Raw genomic sequence first — 25960 nt, 5'->3', positions numbered from 1 at the left:
AACATTGGGCTGCAAGTGTAAAGAAAGCCCAAAGATGCCAACTAAAGGAGGACTCGCCTGAAGCCCAGCACTAGGTCCAAAGACAAGTTGACGTCTCCCCATTAAATGCATAGGCCATGTCTGATAGGAAACTCAACTCACCATCTTTACAGCTTCCAAGATGATTTTGTTGAATGTTGAAGGTCTTGAGGTTATGAATCTTTTAAAAATTTGGAATCTATCAATGTGAATATTCAACAATTTCGTGGCACGAACTAGATTTTAATCGATGAGAATATTACACAAAAATACCAAGTACAAGAAGTAGTAATACAATCTTCACACAATGAACCTCATTGGTGATTATTTACATTGCAAACTTCCACATCTATTGTGGTAACATAAAAGCTAGACTTCACAGACAGTACACGAAATTTCTCTATCACAAACATAAAAAAGAGTTTCTATCCAAGAAAAGTATTCCTAATGGAATGAAGTTCAGATGCAGCATCATTGATATTCTTTAGTCGATCTGTTGCGGATTCAGCAGAACAAGCAATTCCGATTCTAAATATTGAACTCAAGCACACCTCAACTTTATGAATTCTCGCACTGCATTGATTGGGATTCTCGTTCGTGCCTCCTTGAAGAAGTGGTGCGTCTGCAATCTCAGTAACTCGCCCGGGGAGAGCCATCTTGACAAAATTATGAAGGTTCAAGCTATCACCAAACATGTTGTTAGTGGGTCTCTTCCCTGTAAACATCTCCAACAAGAGAATGCCAAAGCTGTAGACATCACCATTCGTTGACACCTCACCCCCCATGCCATACTCTACAATTCGAACATCACATTTGTGTATAAATAGTTCAGTTTGAATTTTGTAAATTAAATACTCCAAAATAAAAAAGGAAATGTAATGAAGTATATATCTAACATATATATATATATATATATATATATATACACACATACCAGGAGCTGCATAACCAACCGTTCCTCTTATTCCAACGGAACTTGTCTGACTTTGAATTGTTGAAACATTACTCGTTACTTGTGAGAGAAACCTTGCTAATCCAAAGTCAGAAACATGGCCAGTCAATTCGTTGTCCAAGAGAACGTTGCTTGGCTTGAGATCACAATGAACTATTGGCGTTTCACAATGATTATGAAGATAATCCAGTGCACAAGAAACACCAATGGCAATTTCTAGCCTCTGAAGAAGACTTAAATTCTTGGGTACATGATCTCTTAACTCTTCAGATCTAGTAGGTGGATGCAGCCACTCCTCTAAGCTCCCGTTGTCCATGAACTCATAAACTAGAGCCTTGAAATCATTACCATGAAAATCAACACTTGAACACACAGTTATAATCTTGACGAGATTTCGATGCCTCATATTTCTCAAAGCTTCACATTCGGCTATGAAACTCCTCGAAGCTCCAAGGCGTAACAAGTTAAACACCTTCACGGCAACAAGTTGAGCTTTATCATCATCATCAAGAACTCCCTTGTACACAGACCCAAAACTACCAGCACCAATTAAATTAGCCTCTGAGAACCCGTCAGTAGCTTTGAGTAGAGTAGCATATGACACTTGCAAAATAGTGTTCCCCAAAGTGCTCAATGAAATTTCTTTCCTTTTTTTCCTCGACAAACAAAGAAAGAAATAGGAGAACACCATGGCTATTCCTAGAAGAGTAAGTCCAAATACTAAAGGGAGTATTTGTTTCAAGCTATGAGACAATCTTCGTTTCTTGGTCTCTTTAGACTTGCACTTGGGAAGCTTTAAATTAGCAACAGGGCTGCACAGATTAGTGTTGCCAACAACTGAGATAGCACTCGCATTTTTGAAAACACCTCCAGTTGGTACCACTCCCCAAAATTGATTGAATGATAAGTTCAGATTGTTCAAGATTCTAAAGCCTTCTAAAAATTTTGGAATTTCACCTGATAAATTATTGCGAGAAAGGTCTAGATCTTGAATCCCTCTCACTGAACTCATAGACAAAGGAATGGACCCGTTGAAGAAGTTTCCTTGCAAATGCAGGACTTCTAAACTCTCACAACCACCAAGGCTACTGGGGAGTTCTCCAGATAACATGTTATCAGAAACGTCCAGTTCACTTAGACTGAAAAAATTCCCAACCTCCGAGGGAAGGGAACCTGTGAAGAGGTTATTAGACAAGTCCAAATAAATCGATAAGGAGGGGAGTCTAAAAACTTGTTTGGGTATTGTGCCATTAAGAAGGTTATAAGAAAGATTTAACGATTGCAACCCATGGCATTCCCCTAGGCTTGAAGGAATGCTGCCCTCAAGATGATTTATATCCAACCCAAGATGGAATAACTTGGTTAAATTTATTAGGGAAGACGGAATATTTCCTGATAATTTGTTATTAGAAATATATAATATTCCAAGGTTTGAAAGCTTACCCATGTCAGAGGGGATGTTACCTGTGAAGCTATTATTCCCCAAACCCAACGATTCCAAGCTCACCAGGTTCCCTATCCCACATGGGATGCTTCCATATATTTGGTTAGAGTGAGCCCAAAACCGTTCGAGTTTGGTTGAGAGATTGGATATTGACATGGGCAATGTCCCTCCAAAATTGTTGTTGCTAATAATCAGCGTTTGTAACTGGGTGGCATTGGTCAAGTCCGAGAGAAAACTTAAGTCATCATCTTTACCGCTTCCAATATTATTAAATTCAATGTTGAACTGCCGGAGGTTGTGAAGCTTTTGGAGATTCGGCACCTGTCCGATTAGGTTGTTATTCCCAACTACAAATTTCCACACACTTGTGACATTGGATATTGAGGGAGGAATGGACCCAGTAAGTTGGTTTGAGGGGGCGTTGAAGACTCCGAGATTAGGAAGATTTTTGCCAATATCTGATGGAATACTCCCTTGAATTTGGTTACCTCCTATGTAAAATGTAACAAGAGAAGAGAGGTTATAAATGGAGGAAGGGATGCTACCAGACAACTGATTTAACCCCAATCCCAAGAAGGTTAATTTTTTCAATTGGCCAAGAGAACTAGGGATGTTTCCCATCAAGTTATTACTAGTAAGACTTAATCCATGGAGAGACGAAAGGTTCCCTAAGGAAGGAGGGACCTGTCCCGTTACATTATTAAACTGTAATGAAAATTTTTGCAGTTTCAACAGCAATCCAATTTCTGAAGGAATTTTACCCACCAACTTGTTGAGAGAGAAATTCACATGGATAAGGTTGAAGCAATATGATATATTGTGTGGAATACTGCCACTAAACGAGTTAACGTCTAATCGTAATACCTGCAACCTACGCAAATTCCCAATTTGTGGAGGAATTTCATGACTGAAGCTGTTGTTTTGCAGCGACAGCTCCCTTAGAAAACTGAGATTTCCAATGTTTGGGGATAGTTTGCCTACCAGATTTTGAGATTGCAGGTCCAGGTTAGTGACCCTTTGGCGATGTCGCCGACTGCACGTCACACCATGCCACATGCAAAAGTGCGTGGAATCGTTCCAGGAGCTCATCACGTTGTAATTATGGAGATCTTGCTTTATTTGAGCTTTGATGGCAAGCAGCGCCAGCCTATCCGTCGCATTCCCTCCGAGTCCTGATTGCAGGGAGCTCCAACAGCAATCGAACACTGCACTGAAAAGCAAGTATATTAAGATCAATTTCACAACCAAAACCCCCATTCCTGATCTGGTTAACTATATAAGTAGAGAGAGAAGCAGAAAGAAATAGAGAGATGGGTGTTGAGTTGCGAATTTGGTGAGTTCCAATTGTTACATGATAAGGAAATTTATAGAAGGATAGGATCATAGGAGGAACTCACACCACAGTTTCTGCTTCTTGAAGATTCAAATATGAGTAGGAATAAGTCCAAGTAAATGACAACCACTTTGGCTTGTTTTTTTAGACGACTTCACTACTGGGAACTTTACACCACAGCTTACTTCCACTACTGGGAACTGTTGTTTGGCACTTTCGGTGAACGCCAAGGACCAAGACCATTAAAGCACCGTGATTCCAGAAGCTAACTGGAAACATTTGGCAACCACCTATTGTCTGGCACTTTCGGTACGCCAAGGATGAAGACCATTAAAGCACCTTGATTCCAGAAGCTAACTCGAAACATTTGGCAACCATCCAAAATGAAAAAACAAATACATGGAACCCTCTATTTTGGTCACATCAAACATCACGCTGGTGTCACTTAATATGAAAGTTACCTTGCTAGGCGACCCTAGCTATGAATGAAAATTTTGAAGTCTCTACGTTTTTTGAGGGGCTGGACTGAGATTGCTGATTTTCTCGTAGTTCCCCTAAGGTACCATTGCAAGAAAGCTTGTTGTGGATGCAACCTTTCTAAAAATTGTATCATTTACTAGTGAGATCAAGCTTTCTTAATTTTTAAACTTCATGGGGGCTCAAGTCTCTAGCAAGAGAATTCCACCACTGTAGACATATCCAGTTATTAACGCCTCACTTTACAGTCCAACTTCGCCAAAAACCAAAGTAATTCATACTTGTTTTGTCGTCTAATTGTTATCCAATAAATAAATGAACTATATTTTTCAGTTACATACTGAAATTTTGACATGCATGCTCAACTGCAAAGCTCAGCATATAGCTGCTGAGTCCACGAGGGGCTGGGATCCGACAATGAATATGTTCCATTTCTACCATTGCTTACGCACGTTAAGTTTAGCTGATTCCCTATCTGGCTCGACTGCAAGATTGGTGCATATATGCATATAAAGAACAATATGTCAGTACAAAACCAATTTATAGTACTAACAAAATACGTTGCAAAAGCAATTTCCTGACACAGAATTTCGCGAGTCATTTCTTAAATTAGATTTCTTTAAGGCATTAGACTAAACAGCATGCCAAACTAGAACGACTGAATGCAACCATGATCATATTAATAAGCAAGCACTTCTGTCAATCAAATATTAAGGTGGAAGTTAATATGCGCAGAAAAGTACAGCACATTATCAGACAATAAATATTTTGTGACTTACAATTCCATTTTGATGTAGGGACACAGCTCAAGTAATGACACTAGGAACAGTGGTTGTTTAGATTGACCCCTCGAAAAAGAGTTACCAAGCCAAGAGTATACCTGTCAAAAACATGAATTCTGTCAGAAAATGCCTGCATATACTGATACTACACAAATACGAGGAAAATGAACCTTTATTTCCAATAACAAAACAACAAAGTATTGCCAACACGTGCAATCCAAAACAGCAAAGTAGAAGCCGCTATCAACAAAGTGATCAATTAGTATTACAAAGAGAATAGCGATACACAATGCCTTCTCCAAACCATTCTGATGAGAAACAAGCATATTCAGAGCATCACACATCAACTGTGGCTACCAGATTTTCATGCAGGGAGTCGATTAGGTTCATGAAGTCAAACGGTTGAATCAGACATCGAAGAGGAGCTTACCCAACAATCAATAGTATCAAACAGAGGACCCACAATACATATTGATACGTCTTGCATTTAGATTCAACTGGAGTAGTAACACGTCCAGGGGGAGCATTCTGTTGGGTAAGCCATTTAAACTGGGGGTGGATCAAAAACAAAAATCCAAGAAGAAATCCGGAGACAAATCCTCCAATATGAGCAAAGTTGTCCACATGTGGTAGAATTCCCACTGCTAAGTTATTATGATGATGAAAAGGAGAGTAAGCAATGCTGCTAACTGCAGATCGAAATCTGAAACTGTAAGATCAAAGGGTCGTGCACATACTATAAAGAGGTGCATCATTGAGTATACAGAATTTTATTTACCTTATTTACATACATTGTCCAATTTGATGTGAGCTCTGAAAGCATGCTTCCTAGTAAACCAAAAAGTGCACCAGCAGCACCAACAGAAATACCATATTGAATAAAAAGAGCTGAAAGCAAACTCCCACCAAAACCAGACATGAGATATAGGAAACCAATTCAAACTGCCGAAGAACAAATTCGAAAAACATTAGAATTTCAAACCAATTAGTTAAAACAGTTCATCAAAACAACTGTACATGATGTAGATCCGCATCAAACTATTATTTTTTCAATCTTTTCAAATAGACGGCATCTTGAAACATTTCAAAATGAGGCGCCATGTCTACATGTACAGGATATCTAAAACAACTGTTGTTCCCACAGATGTGATGGAAACTGAAATAATCTCTCAGCTTCTATTTCAAGCAATTTTATTCTGTAAAATGGAATACTATGTCTAAAACTAAAGTTTGAACCCCATTTTCAGTGTATAAACTCTTTTCTTTGCTCACCGCTGAATAAAATGTCCTCTTGTTTCCATCAAACCAAACAACATACTGGTGTAAGTTATAATGCAACCAGCACTACATGACCACTAGGATTACAATTCAATACACAAATGCATAGAAATCCTCTGTAGATTAATCGCAAGGTAGCTAAAGCCATCCGGAAAGTGTTTCTCTTCTAGATTTATGAAAAAAGTTTTGCACTTGGTAACTAATTTATTATTCTACAACTTATATCGTGTGCTTTATCTTTTACTACAAACATTTATGGATGTAGCCATACATGCATGATAACATACATGAAGCTAAAAATCCAGATGCATACCAAATCCAAATTCTTGCTCAAGCCGAATTCCAATGAATACAAGACTCAGCATATTGGCAAGCACATGGAAAACTCCAGCATGTAACCACATACATGAGATCAGCCGCCATCCTTGGTGTTGATGAACCACTCTCTGCGCATCTAGAGAACCCACCTTTTCTAACCTTCAGGATGAAAACACATGAGAAACAAGTTAGATATGCAACTGAGACCTATTGACCCTTATGGGGCATGTCTATAGCTCTTATTTCCAAACAGATGACAGCTCCCTCGCCCTTGTAGTGCTACTTTTAGCAGTTATAGACTTTGGATGATGCATACTGAAATGAGCACATTAAACAGCTTAAAAGAGTGACAAACAAGTCCTTTAAGAATGCACACCCCCTCTTACCAGAGATATTAAGACAAAACAATTTCCATGATCATTCTACCATTGGCCTCACAGACCAAGGAAAGTCAAACGAAAACGAAAATTTTGAAACCAAGTCGCTAAAGAACACTAATGTAAAACTTTAACCCTATAACATACTACAGGGGACATTTTTATTAACATAGCAATTTAATCAAACCAAGTAGTTAACTACTGCACCTCTTCGAGCACCTTTCTTCTTTGCTCAAGCATTTCTGATACGCCGACATCAAATAGACATCAAGCATGGCCTGAATGTCACTAAATACCTAAAACCCTCATTACCCCTCAAGCTTCATGCAGTTCAACTATTTTCTTTACACATATCTAATATAACCAAAATTCCAAATCCACCAAGTCTCAAAATTTGTCAAAAAATTTGTAAAAACATAACTTTCACAATTACTCTTACCTAAAAAGTCTCACCCTTGATTGATCCCATTCTAATTTCACAAAAAAAAAAAAACAAAACCAGTCAAACTATCCAACCCTCCTCGTCATTATTTCACCAAAAACACACAAACAAAAGAAACTTACATGAAATGGGACCGCCACTGCGTCAGTTCCCCACAATCCACAACCAAAATTTTCCAAATTTCCACATGCGAGCACCCAACAAATCCCAAAACACAAATTTCAATCCAAAACTGCAAACCCCAACAATTTTAAACATAGAAACTAACAAAAGAGTGAAGCTTTATGTGGTTGAAAACGGCCCAAGAAGTGGGTTTTCCTTGAAGAGCTGAAAGGAGAGGCGATGAGATTTTCAACGGAAAGGACTCCGGATCCCTTCCACAAAATTCACAAGTTCGGATCCGGCCCTTGAAATTTGATCCAATCTATTATAGTTTTTATAGTGGATCCTGGTTGTAGTCGTTGGATCAAATTTCAACGACCCGGATCTTTGAACTTGGTGAATTAAGTGAAAGGGAGCCGGAGAGGATACTTTTCTATTTTCAACCACTTTCATCACATCACGTGTCATTATTTATTAGTAATATCAGCTCAGATTTTTGTTTAAGTGTGAACTTTGTAAGTTTTTTAGATATTTTTTGTTGTAAATTTTTTTTGGATTTTTTACCATGGGATTAATCCTGACCGTTGAATTTTTCAAAATTTTAATATCAAATACGCCACAAAATGCCACGTGGCACAGCATCATCTTTTAAATTTCTTTTATCGTTTGAAATGTAATGGTCCGGATCAACAAACTGTTGCAAATCCAACAGCTGTGGGGCGCCCAAATTGGAGCATTTTGGTTCACTTTGGTGCATGGGGTTAAGGTCAGCCTTCTGTTACTTGACGTCAGGCCCGTCGTTACTTATTGCCAACGGGCTACAAAGGAAGTTCAACGAGCTTCTTGGAGCCCACCAATTGCCTGCCCAATTTGGCACCAACGGACCATCATTTTTTTGGTCAAGGGCAATTTAACCCAATTGCCTGGTGGATTGGCAAGAATTATGATGAGCATAGTAGAATTTTCAGCAATGGAGTATATATACACCTAAAATAGTCAAGAAGCTGTATAGTGTCTTTTGTTTGAACTTATAATTTATACAAAAGTTTTATTCGAAATAATGTTAATTGTCAGATAATATGAAATGCAACATTGTCAAACCAACGACGGACTAGTTAATTTTAAGATCAATTTTAGAGCGACCCCTCATAAAGCTTTACTTATAGTTGTACTTTTGTTGTGGGTGGGGTTTTTGGCGAAGTCCTCCCCTATTTGGTGCAGTTCATTTAACGGGGAGCTTCATTGAATCACAATAATATGCAGGGGTACAAAATGATTGAAAGGAGTTGTCACACCTCGATCCCGACATACGTCCAGGATTAACACGTGACGTCACCAAGTATAAGTATATCTAACATACCCCGCCTCCGGGATATGTACAAAGCATAAATCAAGAATTGAATTGCGTAGTAATTTTAGTATACTTTATGGCTGCATCTAACCTCCTCGTTAGACTGCCTACGTACCGTAAAGGGATCAAGTCATTCGTAGTTCACCATTTCAATAAACTCCTATGACCACTGCAAGTCATTACTACATACATGCAATCAGAATAACTAATAGAAACGGTATACTTTCTTTGTATAGCTTGTCTAGGCATATGAGACATATATATATATATAGACATGCATATAGACATTTACACTTAATAGGACATCCATTGTATAATTTAAGCAAACAACATGATACGTATAAATTCGAAATACTTAATCGAAAAGAAACCACACCAAATTGGATCTGTCAACTATTGATATCTATACCAGCCATAATAAATTGATCTTGAACTCATAAACATAGTAATGTATTCAATTAGAGAATATGTATAATGTTTGATAATACATTAATCTTAACCAAGGAACTAGTTCTCAGGCCATAGAATAACAAGAAATCCCTAAACTATAACATTCATATAATTATTCGTAACTAGTACACTAGCCCAACCATATCAACGATCCTTAACTATTATTATAGAAAAACCAAACTGTTTATTCAAGTGCCTGAAAATAAAAATGTAAATTCCTAGCAGTCTTAAGCTCTTCATCCGCTGAAATAATGAAATAAAGAACCACCAATAAATCCACAGCCCAAACAAGAGTCATATAATACTCTAATAATAGCATTGTCCAATCAAATATTCAGCATCAGCATCTGGCAATGCCATTTCAGCAATGTTCTTTTCAGTGCATAATCTGGAATAACATTAATGTTTATAACACAAACCCAACCCTTAAATTTCTAAAGAGAACAGAATTGAGGTTAGGATTTCAATGTTCTTCCCTATATATGCAACCAATCATGACTACCCGGTTCCGATTCAACTCCTAAACAATACAACAGGCATCATCTCAAATATGCATACAAAATATCGAATTAGAATTCGAAACCATGAATTGACCCCAAAACTAAAAGTTAAAACCTTGGGAAAATACTTACGCTAGAGGAGACCCCACGAGGGGAGAATCATTATTTTCACTTGGGTCGAGCCAGATTCCAGCGGGATTGCCCAAATCAGCGAAAAGTCGCCGGAACACGTCAATATGTTTGGACCTCGTTTTCTTTATACAATGGTTTTCAAAGGGCGGGTATGGTAGCATTGAAGACGGCCTCGCTACGAAACTATAGCTTCCGACCTCATGTGATTTCGTTATCGTATGAGGAAATTATGATGAAAATAGTTTCAAAGGGATCCCGTGAGTGAAGGAGGAAGAAGGAGAAGTTTCTTTCCCCCCTTCTACTCCTTTCCCTTCTTTTCGTTTCTTCCCGATCCTCCTCCACCTCTCATCTTTTGTTTTCTCTTTTTTTTTTTATTATTATATTGGGTATTGTTATTAGCATTCTAAAAATATCATTCTACACCTCCAAACCTTCTATATTTGGAAAGAAAAATACACTTATGAAGAGTGTAGAATAAGATTTTTGGAGTGCCAATAACACTTCCCTTATTTTATTCTATCATTAATATTTTTAAATCTAGTGTTATTATCTTTTCCATTACTTTAAATAAAACGATTTATACATGTTTCATAAAATCTTTATTCTAGTTCTAAAATCAATCGCGTTTTGCCCTAATTATATGAGGGTGGTGGAGGTGGTGGTTAGAATTCAATTTAACCCCATACGTTTTGGAGGTTTTCATTTAATCTTGCAAACATGCATACTTAAGCAAAATATATCCCACTAAAAATAAGTATATTTAGTTTTGTTAAGACAATATTATAAGCTATAACTTACGAGAGAAGAATTTAAACTTAAATATAAAAATGTGACAGATACATGGCTTGTGTTTAGGGTTATTTTTGTCATTTTAAGATCTTTTAACAAGTTTTTACTTTTCTTTAGTAAAACCCTTAAATTTTGTGTTAGAGAGTATTCATGTGGATAGTTGTGTTCAAGTAACGCATATGCATCTACAAACTGCATCTATATGCATCACAACTCTTTTATTGCTCTCTTGCGAGACCTTCTTTGGCCTACCAGCTTGCTTATGATACTTTGGAGGTGCAACGGGCTGGTGATTTGTAGGTGGCCAAAATTCTTGACTAGACATGGCATGGGTATAAGAAGTACTGTACTCTCAAGTATGCTGCTTTCTTGTAACAAGAATGAACATACTTGTATGGATCGTCGTCCTTTCTATAGATTGCAGCAATTCCATGAGCACAAGGAATTCCAGTGAGATCCCACCTTCTACATGTACATGTGTGTTTTGCTAAATCAACCTCTTGACCCCAATATTGCACTATTAAAAGACTCACATAGATTATTCAACAAGATATCACGCTTAGATGATGTCCTAAAATAAGATATGCTCAGCGACATGCTGATTTGTCATCAAACCAACTTATAGCCAATCCATCTTCAACTTCCATCTTAGTTATCACTGGTTTAAATCATGGAATGGTGGTTGCTCTAGCTGCTGGCCAAAGAATTTGTTTCAATGCAATGCCAACGTGTGCTTTCTTGAAATTGTTATATAAGTGTCGGACACAATGTATGTGTTCAGCAGTTGGAATAAGGTGCTTCACAGCTCGAGAAACCAAGTCCAAGTTCTTCTATCTTCAATTTCAACAATTGCACATGCTACTTGATACATGCCATTGTTGGCATCTATACAGTGGCAGCAAGCAATTCGCCTGGATTTGGACTTTCCAAAAAGCGGTTTTGCAAAGGAAAATTAATAAAATAGATTTTAAAATTTTGAATTTTAATAAAAAAATTTATCTACTAACTTTATTTAATGATTAGAACAAATCCGAAACCAAACCAGCCCAATAAAACTGGGCCAAGCCGTGAGTTTCCGGTTTGCTTGGTCCATTATCCTTTTCTGTTTTGCTATTTTCTCATTTTATAAGCCCGGTATGATCGTGAACGACGGCGAGGGCGCCACCCTCATGACCACAAGGAAGTGAAGGACGAGGAAGAGTTCGAAAAGCTCGGATCGATCCTGACCAGTCTTCCAGCGATAACCAGAGTTGCAGATGGTTCTGACCATCATTAGAGATGGCTTGAAGATCGACTGCAAGAGGTACCAGAAGATGGACAAAAAACTGGGGTTTTTCCATCAAATCTCTTATATTATTTAGAATTGAGTTTTTTATGATCTTGGATTTGTGCGTTGCTGATTTGGATTCGATGAATTTTTGCTTTTATGTGCAACTCTTATCTGGATTTTGCTTTATAGAATCAAATTAACCGAGATTTGTATGAAGGACTGTTCTTATTTGAGATTAATAGGAGGCCGGCCGAAATGCTGCTGATGGCTAATTTTCTTAAATTATAAAATAAGCATTCAAATATATTATTCAAGTTCAAATTTATTTCGATAAATTTTAAAAATTTAAAAAGATAATTCACTAAACAACTAAATTAGTCTTCAAACTTGAAAAACTAAAAAACCATCCAAACGACTTAAAAATAAAAAGAAAGGATCCCTCATTCTCAAACTAATTTTTTCATTTCTGCAAAAGCTTTATCACTAACCTTGTTGCAAGAGACGATCCTATTTTCAGATATTTTTAACAAATGAAAATTGACCCGAGAGTAGGATGCTCTGAAAATCTTTCGACAATAGCTGCATTGAAAAAGAAAAGCAATAATATTATTCTAGACATTTATAATCTAAATTATTCTAGACCACTAATAATAATATTATTATAATAAACAAACAAAAAAGCAAAGAAGCTTTTCGTTTGGTTTCAAAAAAATAAAAAAGTAAATTTGAGGCATCCGAGCAGAAAAGCATCAACATTATTAACAAAAAGAAAAAGAAAGCTTCAGGAAAACATAGAATTCGAAACCCAGTTACCAGCTCTCACCAGCAGATGCATAAGATACGATGCAGCATTTGCAAACGGAGATGACAGGAGCAATTGCCGATGACGGTTTTGAGGTTCGAGTGGGGAAAAACAGGTAGATCCCAATTTTATACACAAAATCGTTTCGATTTTTGGTCAGAATCGTTTCGGTTCAGCTAATCTCAATCAACTGTCAATTATCACGATTCTGTGCGGATTAAGTGTAATTATCTTGATTTTTTTCTGTGATTATCCTCTGATTATAGTTTGAAACGTATCCGAAAGTAGAATACTCGTATCTCAACACTAAAATACGCGTATCCCATCAGTCAACAACGTATCTGTTGACTCAGATACATATCGATCGCGTATCCGTACGTATCTCCCCACGTATCCGTATCCCCACGTGTCAGATACGGGATACATTGGTCTTTCCCTGTGTCCATGCATCATAGTACCGCAGAAAGTCACTTTCAGAAAGTGAGTAGACTTTCTTCTTATCTATATTATATTTTGGCCATTTCTATCAATCAGTAACCATGTTTTATGCCTGACAGCTTCAATCCTCTTTATTCCCATGTATGGCTTGAATCCTATAAAATTGGCCATTGGGAATGAAAAGTCGCTTCATTGCTGTATTTTTACCCTTTTTGGTGTATCATGTGAAGTTAAGTGTCGCTATGGAATATATATTTTTTCAGAAATACGCTTTGATGAGATTAGATTCCTATAAGGTTTCGATATTAAAATGAAATCAATATGCACAATGAATGATTCGAGAGGTCTCTATTGAGTTTTTTTCGATATTAATAACAAAAACCCCTGATATTTTAGTATAACTAGCGACAATGAACGGTTTGATATTAAATTGTTCAAATTCGTGGATTTGGGTAAGAAACTAAGAAACCTTGATATTTTCTTTCGGTTTTAAGAGCTGAAATGGACATGCATGTGCTTTTCTTTGTGAGATATAAGAAATTGAGAAATTTTTTGTTTATCATTCTGGAGTGGGAGGGGTATTGTCAGAAATAAGAGAATTAGTAATTTTAATCAATTTGATAAATTAAGAATACAGAGGTAGTGATCTACACAAAAATATGTAAATAAATTGGTTAATGGGTTTTCAGTTTAGTGTTATTATTGGATCTGATGCTTTTGTTTGACTTATGTGTATGATAGAATAGATATGTTCTGTGTATGTGAGCTTACTAAATTGCTTTTCTTTTCTTGGGGTGCAAGGAAACGGAGGAAGAGAAAGAATCAAAGTTTGGATTTATCAAATACTTTGTAGATAGTCCATGCATTTTGCAGCTGGAATCTTTTGGTAAATACTTAACCTTTTAATCAAAGCCTATATATGCCAATAGGTTTTGTAAGTGGCATCAAATAATTAATTGCTTTTTTCTTGGTAAGTACCAAAATGTTTACACTTTCAGCTTAACAAAAAATAATAAATTGAGACAAACTTGGAACCTAATAATCAATATTAGCAAAAAAATAGAAATTGCACGTGTGTATTATGAGAAGAAATTAATGGATTAGCCTTCAAGAAATTAATGGATGCATGTCTCATTCATTGCCTATATATATCAACTAAAGATTCGAAAATATGATTATTTTTAGTATCATATTAATAAGGTTAGTAAATAAGAAAAAACACATCACGAGTTATATAAAAACACTTTAAAATTTTAAACAGAAGGGAAAAAAAATTCATCATCTATCTACTTGTAAGCCCAAGGTTTTTGGGTTCCCTTCTCTCAATACAAAATAAATTAGTTTTTCCGTATCTAAATTATTGAGTTTGAAATACATTTCAAAGCATAATTTTATCGGAATCTTATATGTGAAAGTAAATAATTCTTCTTATATGAAGTTAGGACGTATTTTTTAAGTCTTCTTGAGCCTCAAAAGTCTCATGACCAGCCTTGTCTTTGCTGCTCCATGGCGTAACAAGTTAAAACACCTTTACGGCGGCAAGCAATTGGTTTGTATCATCAACATCAAGATTCGAGAACTCCCTTGTACACAACCCCAAAACTCCAGCACCAATCAAATTAGCCTCAAATAACCCATCAGTAGCTCTTAGCAGAGTAGCATATGAAATTTGCTAATGTACTTAACGAAATTTCTTTCCGTTCCTTTCTTGACGAACAAAAAAAGAAATATGACAAAACACTAAAGGGGATTATTAATGTCAAGTTTCGAAATGATCCTCCCTTATTGGACTCGCACTTGCACTTGGAGATTGGCGCAACCTCCGTAAAGCCTGGTGTTGCCAGTCATCGAAATTTCTTTCCTTTTCTTATCTTAATATTGTACAATAATCCAATGTGTCTATTTCTATGTCAACCTTTAAAGTCCAGCTTCGCCAAAAACCAAAGAAATTCATACTTATTTTGTCATCTAATTGTTATCCAATAAATAAATGAACTATGTTTTTCAGTTAATACTAACAATGTTAATTTAATGGTTAAACGATTTTTTTATTTAGTTGATTTTTTTCAAAGTTCATCTCTGGAGGATGAACTAGAAAGTATACATGTGTTCGATCATCTTGCAACATTGCAGAATGAGAGAGAGAGAGAGACAAGAAGGTAGAGTGCAAAGATTCAACTGAGAGGATCCGTAACATCCCACATTCAAAAAACTTAGGTATGGTGAGTAAATTGTGCGTTTAAGTAAATTTTATATGGCGAGTAAGTTTCATAGTTGTCGGTATGAGTTTCAACTGTCCTGGGTACTAGAAAAGAGGTACAAAGGCAGTAAAAGAATGAAAAGAATAATGACAATAAGAACCATTGCTTGGTGAATACAGAAGACTATTTTACCCAACAAAAAACAAAAGAAAGAGAAAGAATACTTCCTACAAGAATGAAGCATATCAATCAACACTCTCTAATCACCTTTGAAATCTGTACATGTATGGTCAACTGCAAAGCTCAGCACATAGCTGCTGAGTCCGGGAGGGGCTGGGATCCGACAACGAATATGTTCCATTTCTGCCATTGCTTACGCACGTTAAGTTCAGCTGATTCCCTATCTGGCTCGACTGCAAGATTGGCACGTATATGCATATAAAGAACAATATGTCAGTACAAAACTAATTTATAGTACTAGCAAAGTACATTGAAGAAGCAATTTCCTGACTCAAAATTTCACGAGTCATTTCTTAAATTACGATTCTTTAAGACATTAGATTAAACGGCATGCCAAACTAGAACAACTGAATGCAGCTATGATCGCATAAATAAGCAAGCACTTCTATCTATCAAATATTAAGACGGAAGTTAATATACACAGAAAAGAAGTACAGCATGTTACCAAACAATAGATATTTTGTGACTTGCAATTCCATTTTGACGTAGGGACACAGCTCAAATAATGACACCAGGAACAGTGATTGTTTAGATTGACCCCTCGAAAAAGAGTAACCAGGCCAAGAGTATACCTGTCAAAAACATGACGACTGTTGGAAAATGCCTGCATATTCTGATACTACGCATATACGAGGACAATGAACTTTTATTTCCAATAACAAAACAACAAAGTACTGCCAACACATACAACGCAAAACAACAAAGTAGAGGCCACTATCAAAAAAGTGACCAATTAGTACTACACAGAATAGTGATAACACAATGCCTTCTCCAAACCATTATGATCAGAAACAAGCAGATACAGAGACTATTCGCAATGACAATAATGAAGACATTACAGGACACATGATATCTACATATCTACACAAAATCCAGTTCTCTGATTTGATTAAAAAAAAAAAAAAATATTGCACACGTCAACTGTGGCTGCCGGATTCTCATGCACGGAATCAATTAGGTTCATGAAGTCAAACAACTAAATTTCAGAGATTGAGGAGGAGCTTACCCAACAATCAATAGTATCAAAGAGAGGACCCACAATACATATTGATATGTCTTGTGTTTAGATTTAACTGGAGTAGTAACACGTCCAGGGGAAGCATTCCGTTGGGTAAGCCATTTAAACTGGGGGCGGATCAAAAACAAAAATCCAAGAAGAAATCCGGAGACAAATCCTCCAATATGAGCAAAGTTGTCCACATGTGGTAGAATCCCCACTGCTAAGTTTATTATGATGATGAAAAGGAGAGTAAGCAATGCTGCTAACTGCGGATTGAAATCTGAAACTGTAAGATCAAGGGGTCGTGCACATACTATAAAGAGGTGCATCATTGAGTATAGAAAAACTTTATTTACCTTATTTACATACATTGTCCAATTTGATATGAGCTCTGAAAGCATGCTTCCGAGTAAACCAAAAAGTGCACCAGAAGCACCAACAGAAATACCATATTGAATAAAAAGAGCTGAAAGCAAACTCCCACCAAAACCAGACATGAGATATAGGAAACCAATTCGAACTGCGGAAGAACAAATCAGAAAAACATTAGAATTTCAAACCAAATAGTTAAAACAGTTCATCAAAACTGTTCATGATGTAGATCAGCATCAAACCATTTTTTTTTTTTTTTAAATCTTTTCAAATAGACGGCATCTCGAAACATTTCAAAATGAGGCGCTATATCTACATGTACAGGATATCCAAAACAATCCTTGCTCCCGCAGATGTGATGTAAAACTGAAATAATCTCTCAGCTTCTATTTCAAGCAATTTTATTCTGTAAAATGGAATACTATGTCTAAAACTAAAGTTTGAACCCCATCTTCGGTGTATAAACTCTTTTCTTTGCTCACCACTAAATAAAACGTCCTCTTGTTTCCATCAGACCTAGCAACATACTGGTGTAAGTTATCCTCTAGGATTACAATTCAATAAACCAATGCATAGAAATCCTCTGTAGATTAATCGCAAGGTAGCTAAAGCCACCTGGTAAGTGTTTCACTTCTAGATTATGAAAGAAGTTTTGCTCTTGGTAACTAATATATTATTCTACAATTTATGTCATGTGCTTTATCTTTTACTACAAACATTCATGGATGTGGATATACATGCATGAAACTAAAAATCCCGATGCATACCAAATCCAAATTCTTGCTCAAGCCGAATTCCAATGAATACAAGACTGAGCATGTTGGCAAGCACATGGAAAACTCCAGCATGTAACCACATACAAGAGATCAGCCGCCATCCCTGGTGTTGATGAACCACTTTCTGCGCGTCTAGAGCACCCATCTTTTCTAATCTTCAGGATGAAAACACATGAGAAACAAGTTAGATATGCAACTGAGACCTATTGACCCTAATGGGGCATGTCTATAGCTCGTATTTCCAAACAGATGATAGCTCCCTCGCCCTTGTAGTGCTACTTTTAGCAGTTATAGACTTTGGATGATGCATACTGAAATGAGCACATTAAATAGCTTAATAGAATGACAAACAAGTCCTTGAAGAATGCATACCTGCTATTACCAGAGATATTAAGACAAAACAATTTCATTTTTCCATAATCATTCTACCATTGGCCTCACAGAGCAAGGAAAGTTGAACGAAAATTTTGAAACTAACACTGATATAAAACTTTAATCCTGTAACACATTACAGTGGACATTTTGATTAACATAGCAATCTAATCAAACCAAGTAGTTCACTACTTGCAGCCCTTCGGGCACCTTCTTCTTTGCTCAAGCATTATGCCGACATCAAATAGACATCAAGCATTGCTTGAATGTCACTAAATACCCAAAACCCTCATTACCCGTCAAGCTCCTTTTTCTCAACTAATCGTAGATTCGCTTCTATATTCACTTTCCCAAGTCCAACATTGATTAAAAGCAGAATTACATCAAGCTTCATGTAGTTCCCCAAAACTACATTGATTGCCGCCACTGCGTCAGTTCCCCAAAATCCACAACTAAAATTTTCAAATTTCCACATGCAAGCACCCAACAAATCCCAAAACACAAATTTCAATCCAAAACTGCAAACCCCAACAAATTTAAACAAATAGAAACTCATAAAAGATTGAAGCTTTACGTGGTTGAAGACGGCCCAAGAAGTGGGTTTTCCTTGAAGGGCTGAAAAGAGAGGCGGCCAAGGAACCGACCAATGCAAGTGTCGGAGTTCTTGGGGCAATCGTTCACGAACATGGTCACCACAAAAACCACAATGTTGGCCACCACAATCGACGGCACCAGCCATGACACCCACCTCTTCAACGGGTTGTAGTCACTGAACGACCGCCGCGGAGTCGTCGTCTCCGGAGGCTGTCCCCCCTGGTGCACAACGTTGTCGCTCCGCCGTGGACTCACCACCTTTATCTCTAAGCTGCTCGGCGCAGCAGATTGGCCTCTCTCCATAAAAATCTCCCCTTTTTTCGTTTTATTGTCTTCAATCAAGGATTTTGATTCAGACCCAGAAATCCCATTTGGGTTTTGATTCGAATCTCATCGAAATCAAAATGTGGGACAAAATTGAATGAAATGAGTTTTGAATTTTGCCTCTTTTTTTTTCTACTTTTTGGGGTTCTTTTAAAAAATAATTTATGTTTATTGAGTTGGAGGGGAATGTGAAAGCTTTATGGTGAGTAGTTTTAGCTTTGTGATTAGGATTTTTCTGGAAAGTGATTGTGGGATCTGCTTTGGTTTCAAGTTATGAACAAACTGTTGTTTTGGGTACGTATAGTCTTGGTTATCTGTGTCTTTGTACTTTGCTTTCCTTCTTCTTTTGTTCTTGTTTGATTTTCTTATTAGTTGGTTAATTACATCGCCAGTTTTGCAATTATGCAGATTGTCTTGTGGTACCAAGAATTGTTGTTGCCATTTTGCTATTTAAGACCTGTGTAAATTTTTTCTGCTATTTCTATATTTGTTGTCAAGATTTGTTTAATAGCCTATTTGGCACAAGCAATAATGTGCCAAGAGAGTATTCGTGATTTTAAGTGGTAGATTGTTATTGTGAATACAACATTCTTTTTCAACTTAATGCGTTCCGGGTTTAAATTCTCTCATCCTTTTAGTACAGCTCATAATAATAATGTCATTTGTAATATTAAAAAGAGAGAGAGAGAGAGAGAGGAGAATTCGTGAGTCTCTTTTAGCAAGAATTTTAGTTTTGTATTGGTGTGTTATTGATTTTTTCTATGTCTATTTTGTTGTAATCATTATATTTATTGATGGTATTGAGTACAAAATTCATTTTACAATCATTTACAAATTAAAAGGTTTTGTTGAAGATGACTTGCATATTAGCTAATTAGTGTTTGTCAATTGTACGAGTTAATTTGAAATAGAAATAAGAATGACACAAAAAGATTAAAGACACTTCTCACCTCCTATTTAATTTACACACTAATTTCATTACATGACAGAAACCTTTTTATTCGGTAATAAGTTCATGACTTGTCGATTGGGAAATTCCAAAATTATCCAAAGGTGTTTGGATATAGAAATTGATTCTTGGTTTTAAGGTGGTTCTACTACTTGAACAAAATTTTGATTAATTGAATTTATTTTTTTCCGGTTCACAAAGAGGAATATGCCTCAAAAAAAAAAAAACAATGTAAGAATATCACGAGGCACGAGATTCCAGTTATGTCTACAGCTAGCAATTAACGACAAGAATGAGGAGTTTGCTAAAAAAGACTGAACACAAACTGCATGATAAATCCAAATGAGCTAAATCATTAGCAACATAATTTTTTTCACAAAAATTTGATTAATTGAACAATTATGAAGAAAGAAGGAAATGGAAAACTTTAAGAAAACGCATTAGTAAAAGCAATGTCCAAAACCTTCCAATCACGCCATTATTTGCCCTACACGCAATTACTTGCCCTACCAAACGAGGAAAGTTTAGGAATAATCAAAACCACGTTGCCAAACAAGTACTTGGACTTGAAGACTCCGTTTGGTATAAATCATTTTATCCTTTGTTTCTGTCTGCAGATTAAGACATATATCCACCTTAGGTTAAACATCTGCAAGTTAAAGAAGAAGAAAAAACACAGAATTGCAGGTTAAAACAAATTGAAGGAAGAAGAAAAAACAGAAGTGCCAGCATAGGTTTTAGAGGAATACCACTAGACTGTAACATTATTCTAAAAATCTCTGCCTAGCGCCGCCTAGGCCCCACCTAGGTGTTAGGCGGTTGGTCACCGTCCCGATTAATGCCTAGACATTTGAAAATTAAGAAATAACGCATAAACCTGCTGAGGCGTCCGCCTAGGCACCTGTCCAGACCCACCTAGGTCGCAACTCACTTAGACAAAATATAGATAACTTTCATTTTGCATTTTTTTTTTCCATAAATTGTAAGAGACTTGTTGCATACTTAAATGAACACACATTGTATCCTTATTCCCCATGTTTTTATTATGTTACAATACTTCATAATATATATGTTATTCTATTTTGTATTTTATGATGAAATTATATATATTTAAAATATAAATAGACACTTATTTACACAAAATATAATAGATTTACTTAAATCTGTCTAGTCCACCTAAGTTCTGCCTAACCGCCTAGCCGCCTATGCACTAGGCTCCAGTCTACCGCCCAATTAACACCTAAATTCTTTTAGAACCTTAGACCGTAGTCTAAGCGGCATGCTGTAGCTAGATTTATATTGTAGTATATGTAGTGGTGTTAATTGTTTGGATTAATGTTGATGCATGTTGGTTTTTCAGTCATTTTCTTTGATTAACTAATTTTTCTTGTGCTTCGGTTGCTGTTTTGTACTATGTGTTTAGGCTTTTCTGGTTCTCCACTTCGATAAAATTAAATGTTGGCTGGTCATTGTAAAAGTTTAAATATAAAAGCGTTACCTATTCAGTTATTAACCATTTTGATATTATTTTCTAACAATCACTCATTCTTAAAAGTTAAAATCAGCATTCTTAAGATTAAAGAGTCGGGGTAGAAAAAGGAGGAAAGTTCTCCTTTCCTGGTTCTCCTGTAACTAGATTCTCCGGGAATATCTTTGAGTGTGGTTTGAACTATTGATTTACGTAATTGGAAGTAACCAATTAGGTTTCAGATGAAACCTAGAAATCGATCACATATTTTGATTCCTATATATCCACTTATGTGGTACTTTATTATATGATATCTATATAAGAATTATACGACATATATATAAGATCCATTTGTATAGATATCATCATCTACATTCAGAAAGAGGTATGCTTCGAAAGAAGCTTGTACAGTTTGGAAAGGGTTTTCATTGATCAAAAAAATAAGAATCTACTTCAACTGATATGCTTTTAGGCATGGCCATACATAACATAGAAATCACACTTGGAAATGGTGGACAATTAACTAGAGCAGCAGGTGCTATAACAAAGCTGATTGCAAAAGAGGGGAAATCGGCACATTAAAATTACCTTATGGGGAGTTCCGTTTGATGTCGAAAAATTGCTTAGCAACATTCATACAAGTGGGGAATGTTGGCGTGAGCCATAAAAGTTAGGGTAATGCTGGATCTAAATGGATGGGTAAGTGTCCTGTAGTATTCTAAAATCATATTAAATTTGTTACTTAGTAATATAATTTAGTGTTATACTTCTCCATTTCTTAGTGTAAATATATTGTTGTATTAAAAAAAATTATACCAAACTTACATGTGACCCGTTATAAATTCAAACTCGTTCATGTTGTGTTGAATTTGGACCGACCAAACCAAAACTAGGACCAATTAATTCGGTTTGGTGTATTTTATGATAATATATTTGGTGATAATGATTAGCACACATGCTTTTTAATTTCGCACACACTAAATTTTCTCGAAAAATTGGTCATATTGATGAATCTACAAGGGCCCAATGGTGAACTAACTAAACGCTAAACATATTGTTGAACCAAGTAATTTTGCTAAAATATTAAGTTTGAAGTGATTTTCACTAAAATATAATGGTTTTCAAGAAAATGTGTTTTTTATTGAGTAGTAACAATATGTATTACACTTTCAGTGTGCACTCAAATTCAACACAATATGAGTATGCATCTAAGGGTGGCGTTTTAGTGGGTTTACCGACCAACTCAACCGAATTTGGTTAGGTTGGGCTATTCGGTTGAGTTGGGCTAGGTTGTAAACTTAACATATTTATTTTTGAGTAAAATTTCGACCACACAATTCGACCACCCATTCACCAAGTAGGTTGAGTTGAAGTATTATTAACCCGCATGAGACTGACCCACCATAATATCAACAATTCTTAAACATATATACATATACATATAACCACACTTGTTTGTTTCTACTTTATTTCAGTAATGAATTTAAATATCAAGTAACAAGTAATGATTCTATAACACTAAATTCACATGATTTAAAGCTAATATGACATGTATTTTAGACTCTTTTTATTCATACTCACCTTAGGAATAAGAAAGAAACTAAATAATTCCAACCTATGGAATTCGCCCAATCCAACCTGCCTTAGAATAGTTTGGGTGGGTTGGCTTGCCCATTTTGTTGAGTCGAAATTAGTTCCAATAATACCAACTTAAGCGTATTGGATTGGTCAAGGGGTTGAAGTCTAACCAGACCAACCCACCCAATGCCCACCTCCTAGGGTGGAAGTCTAACCTGACCAACCCACCGAACACCCACCCCCTAGGGTTGAAGTCTAACCCGACAAACCCATCCAATGCCCACCCCTATCAGCACTAATTTAAAAGAGTACACAATGACATTTTCTGAATTGTTAGTAGCAAAAACTAATAATCACTTTTGAAATAAACCCATCGAGTTCAAGGTTTTGATCCAACGGCCAGTGGTAGCATGTGACAAAAAGAAAAGGCATTGCTACTGAAAGTGATCGAGTCATGTATAATTGCTTAGCAACGTCCCCAATTAGATCTCAATCTTTCTCTCTTCCGATCCACTTTCCAAGCAATCCGGACATTAACTTTTTCTGCTGAAACACATACAAACCTTTTCAAACCCTTGCATTTCATTTTCTTGCCTCTAAATGCATCTAATTCCACATCAAATATTCATCTTTTTTCAATCAAAAACACCATTAATCTTTTGATATTCCTCATTTTTCTCACATGGGTTGGTTCTGTTTCTTGCACCTGTCACACTGTTCCATAGAGTTTTCTTAATCCTCATTGATCCAAGATTTACAGAAGGTAGACAATTACGACGGCTTATCGGAGAAGGTTACGAATGAGGGCCTTTCGTGACAACATGGGAAGGCCTTTCGTGACATTTTCAGTGTGCCGCAACCAATACTGGTTTGTATGTGCCTCATTCCTCATCTGGTTTCTATTGCTTTGTGTATACCACTCGCAGTTCATGGTAGGAAAGAGCCTGATTGCATTGTTAGGTAATCACAATATCAACATTTCTGTCGATGTTGCTAGTGAGTCTGATGATCTCATTGATTCGGTTTCTCTGCCCGAAGAAATCAATGAAAGTAGTAGCAGAAAATCTAGAGATGATGCTCATATGAACATTGTTTTCAATGACCGAAGTGGTGGGGATTTTAATCTGAGAACGAAAGATGTTTTCGGAATCACAGAACATGGCTTTGAAAAATTTGGGCACCTTTCTAAGAAGGAATCAGAGCCTCGTGGCAGAAATGATCAAGCACGCGATCTGAGCGAAAATAAAGCTCAATCCGAGAAAGGGGATGATGCCGTTAAGCCAGAAGAACATGTGGTTGAAAGGGTTGAATCGGATTCGGAATCCGTTTCTGAATCATGCTTAGGTAAATACATTTATGTTCATGACATCCCCAGCAAATTTAACAAGGACTTCTTGAAGAAATGTGGTTCGCTTAGCAATTGGACTGACATGTGTGAGCTCGCATCAAACTTTGGTCTTGGTCCCCGTCTTTCGAATTTTGAAAAAGTTTACTCAAACACTGGTTGGTTTGCTACAAATCAGTTCTTGTTAGAGGTCATATTTCACAGCAGAATGAAGCAGTACAATTGTTTGACAAAAAACTCATCCCTAGCTTCAGCCATTTTCGTACCTTACTACGCTGGCCTAGACGTCGCACGCTACCTTTGGGGATCGAGCATTTCCATGAGAGATTCTGGTTCACTTGAGATTGCGAAATGGCTGACAGAAAAACCAGAGTGGAAGAAAATGTGGGGGAGAGATCATTTTATGGTGGCAGGAAGAATTACTTGGGATTTTCGGAGATGGACTGACAAGGATTCAGAGTGGGGAACGAAGCTTATGCTTTTGCCCGAATCGAAAAACATGACAATGTTGGCAATAGAATCCAGCCCTTGGAACAGCAATGACTTTGCCATACCATATCCAACATACTTCCACCCTTCAAAAGACATTGAGGTGTTCCAATGGCAGAACCGAATGAGGAGGCAGAAGCGGCGCATATTGTTCTCCTTCGCTGGCGGCCCTAGGCCTAATCTCCAAAACTCAATCCGCAACGAAATCATAGACCAATGCAAGGCAGCAAGGAGGAAATGCAAGCTCCTAGAATGCACATCCGGTCCGGACAAGTGCCACAAGCCGGTTTTTGTCATGAAAATGTTCCAAGGCTCCGTCTTCTGCATGCAGCCTCCCGGGGACTCTCTAACCCGAAGATCAATCTTCGATTCAATCCTCGCAGGCTGCATTCCAGTGTTCTTCCACCCAGGGTCCGCGTACGTTCAATACCTATGGCATCTCCCCAAGGACTACACCAAATACTCAGTCCTCATACCAGCATTCGACATAAAGAAAGGGAAGGTGAGCATTGAGAGGATACTCAATAACATTCCGAGGCAGAAAGTTTACGACATGAGAGAGGAGGTTGTGAAGCTGATTCCTAGAGTGATATACGCCGATCCAGGCTCCAGATTGGAGACGCTGGAGGATGCATTCGACATTGCGGTTAAAGGGGTTCTTGAGAGAGTGGAAACAATTAGGAAGGACATGAGAGAAGGGAAGAACACAAGCTTCGATTACGCAGAGAAAGTGAGTTGGAAGTACAATTTGTTTGGGACTGTGGAGGAACATGAGTGGGATCCTTTCTTTGAGAGACAACATTTTTAAATCTTGCCTTAGCTAGGCAGATGAGAGTCTCTAGTTTAATCAAATCAAAGAAAAGGTAAACTAGTTTGTTCTTTTTCTCTCACACGTACAATTTATTGGTGTTCGGAATTACTAAGCTTTAACCTTGAAATTCTTTCATCACTGGTAATTTGACAAGATCAATACATCTTCTATATATTTTGAGACATT

General features: G+C 36.8%; 3 protein-coding genes and 1 long non-coding RNA gene across 28 annotated transcripts; 2 read left to right on the top strand and 2 right to left on the bottom strand.

The window, feature by feature from the left end:
• Positions 1 to 255: 255 nt before the first annotated feature.
• LOC103939023 (probable LRR receptor-like serine/threonine-protein kinase At3g47570) lies at positions 256 to 10316 on the bottom strand. 25 transcript variants are annotated; one of them, XM_048564596.1, is made up of 9 exons: positions 9957 to 10315; positions 7544 to 8446; positions 7419 to 7449; positions 6598 to 6761; positions 5437 to 5948; positions 5004 to 5104; positions 4566 to 4708; positions 953 to 3619; positions 256 to 811 (listed from the first exon to the last, which is right to left on the bottom strand). In XM_048564596.1, exons 7-9 carry the CDS (start codon positions 4663 to 4665, stop codon positions 444 to 446), a joined length of 3135 nt encoding a protein of 1044 aa, XP_048420553.1. In that variant the 5' UTR covers positions 4666 to 4708; positions 5004 to 5104; positions 5437 to 5948; positions 6598 to 6761; positions 7419 to 7449; positions 7544 to 8446; positions 9957 to 10315; the 3' UTR covers positions 256 to 443. The 25 variants fall into 25 exon arrangements, with proteins under 25 accessions (XP_048420553.1, XP_048420562.1, XP_048420563.1 ...); XM_048564605.1 differs by lacking the exon at positions 7419 to 7449 and having other exon boundaries at positions 6691 to 6761; positions 9957 to 10316; XM_048564606.1 differs by lacking the exon at positions 7419 to 7449 and having other exon boundaries at positions 5437 to 5894; positions 6691 to 6761; positions 9957 to 10316.
• Positions 10317 to 12795: 2479 nt separating this feature from the next.
• On the top strand, positions 12796 to 14297 carry LOC125468610. Its single transcript, XR_007251007.1, has 2 exons — positions 12796 to 12932; positions 14057 to 14297. It is a non-coding gene; the product is annotated as an uncharacterized LOC125468610 (long non-coding RNA).
• Positions 14298 to 15588: 1291 nt separating this feature from the next.
• On the bottom strand, positions 15589 to 19486 carry LOC103939020 (RHOMBOID-like protein 1). The gene is given in 7 exon segments (XM_018645412.2): positions 15589 to 15869; positions 16142 to 16268; positions 16703 to 16962; positions 17053 to 17216; positions 17836 to 17999; positions 18791 to 19152; positions 19155 to 19486. Coding segments are annotated over 7 exon segments (1227 nt in total). The 5' UTR covers positions 19182 to 19486; the 3' UTR covers positions 15589 to 15746.
• A 4168-nt stretch (positions 19487 to 23654) lies between these two features.
• LOC103939028 (probable xyloglucan galactosyltransferase GT11) lies at positions 23655 to 25933 on the top strand. The gene has a single exon (XM_009349082.2). The coding sequence runs from the start codon at positions 23930 to 23932 to the stop codon at positions 25769 to 25771; it is 1842 nt and encodes a 613-aa protein (XP_009347357.2). The 5' UTR covers positions 23655 to 23929; the 3' UTR covers positions 25772 to 25933.
• Positions 25934 to 25960: the final 27 nt, after the last annotated feature.

This window comes from the organism of the source record quoted next, unplaced genomic scaffold (assembly GCF_019419815.1).
Source record: "Pyrus x bretschneideri cultivar Hongxiangsu unplaced genomic scaffold, Pyrus_bretschneideri_v1 Contig39, whole genome shotgun sequence".
Classification (NCBI taxonomy): domain Eukaryota; kingdom Viridiplantae; phylum Streptophyta; class Magnoliopsida; order Rosales; family Rosaceae; genus Pyrus; species Pyrus x bretschneideri.
The sequence above is the reverse complement of the archived record's forward strand: the minus strand, read 5'-3'. Positions and strand labels throughout refer to the sequence as shown.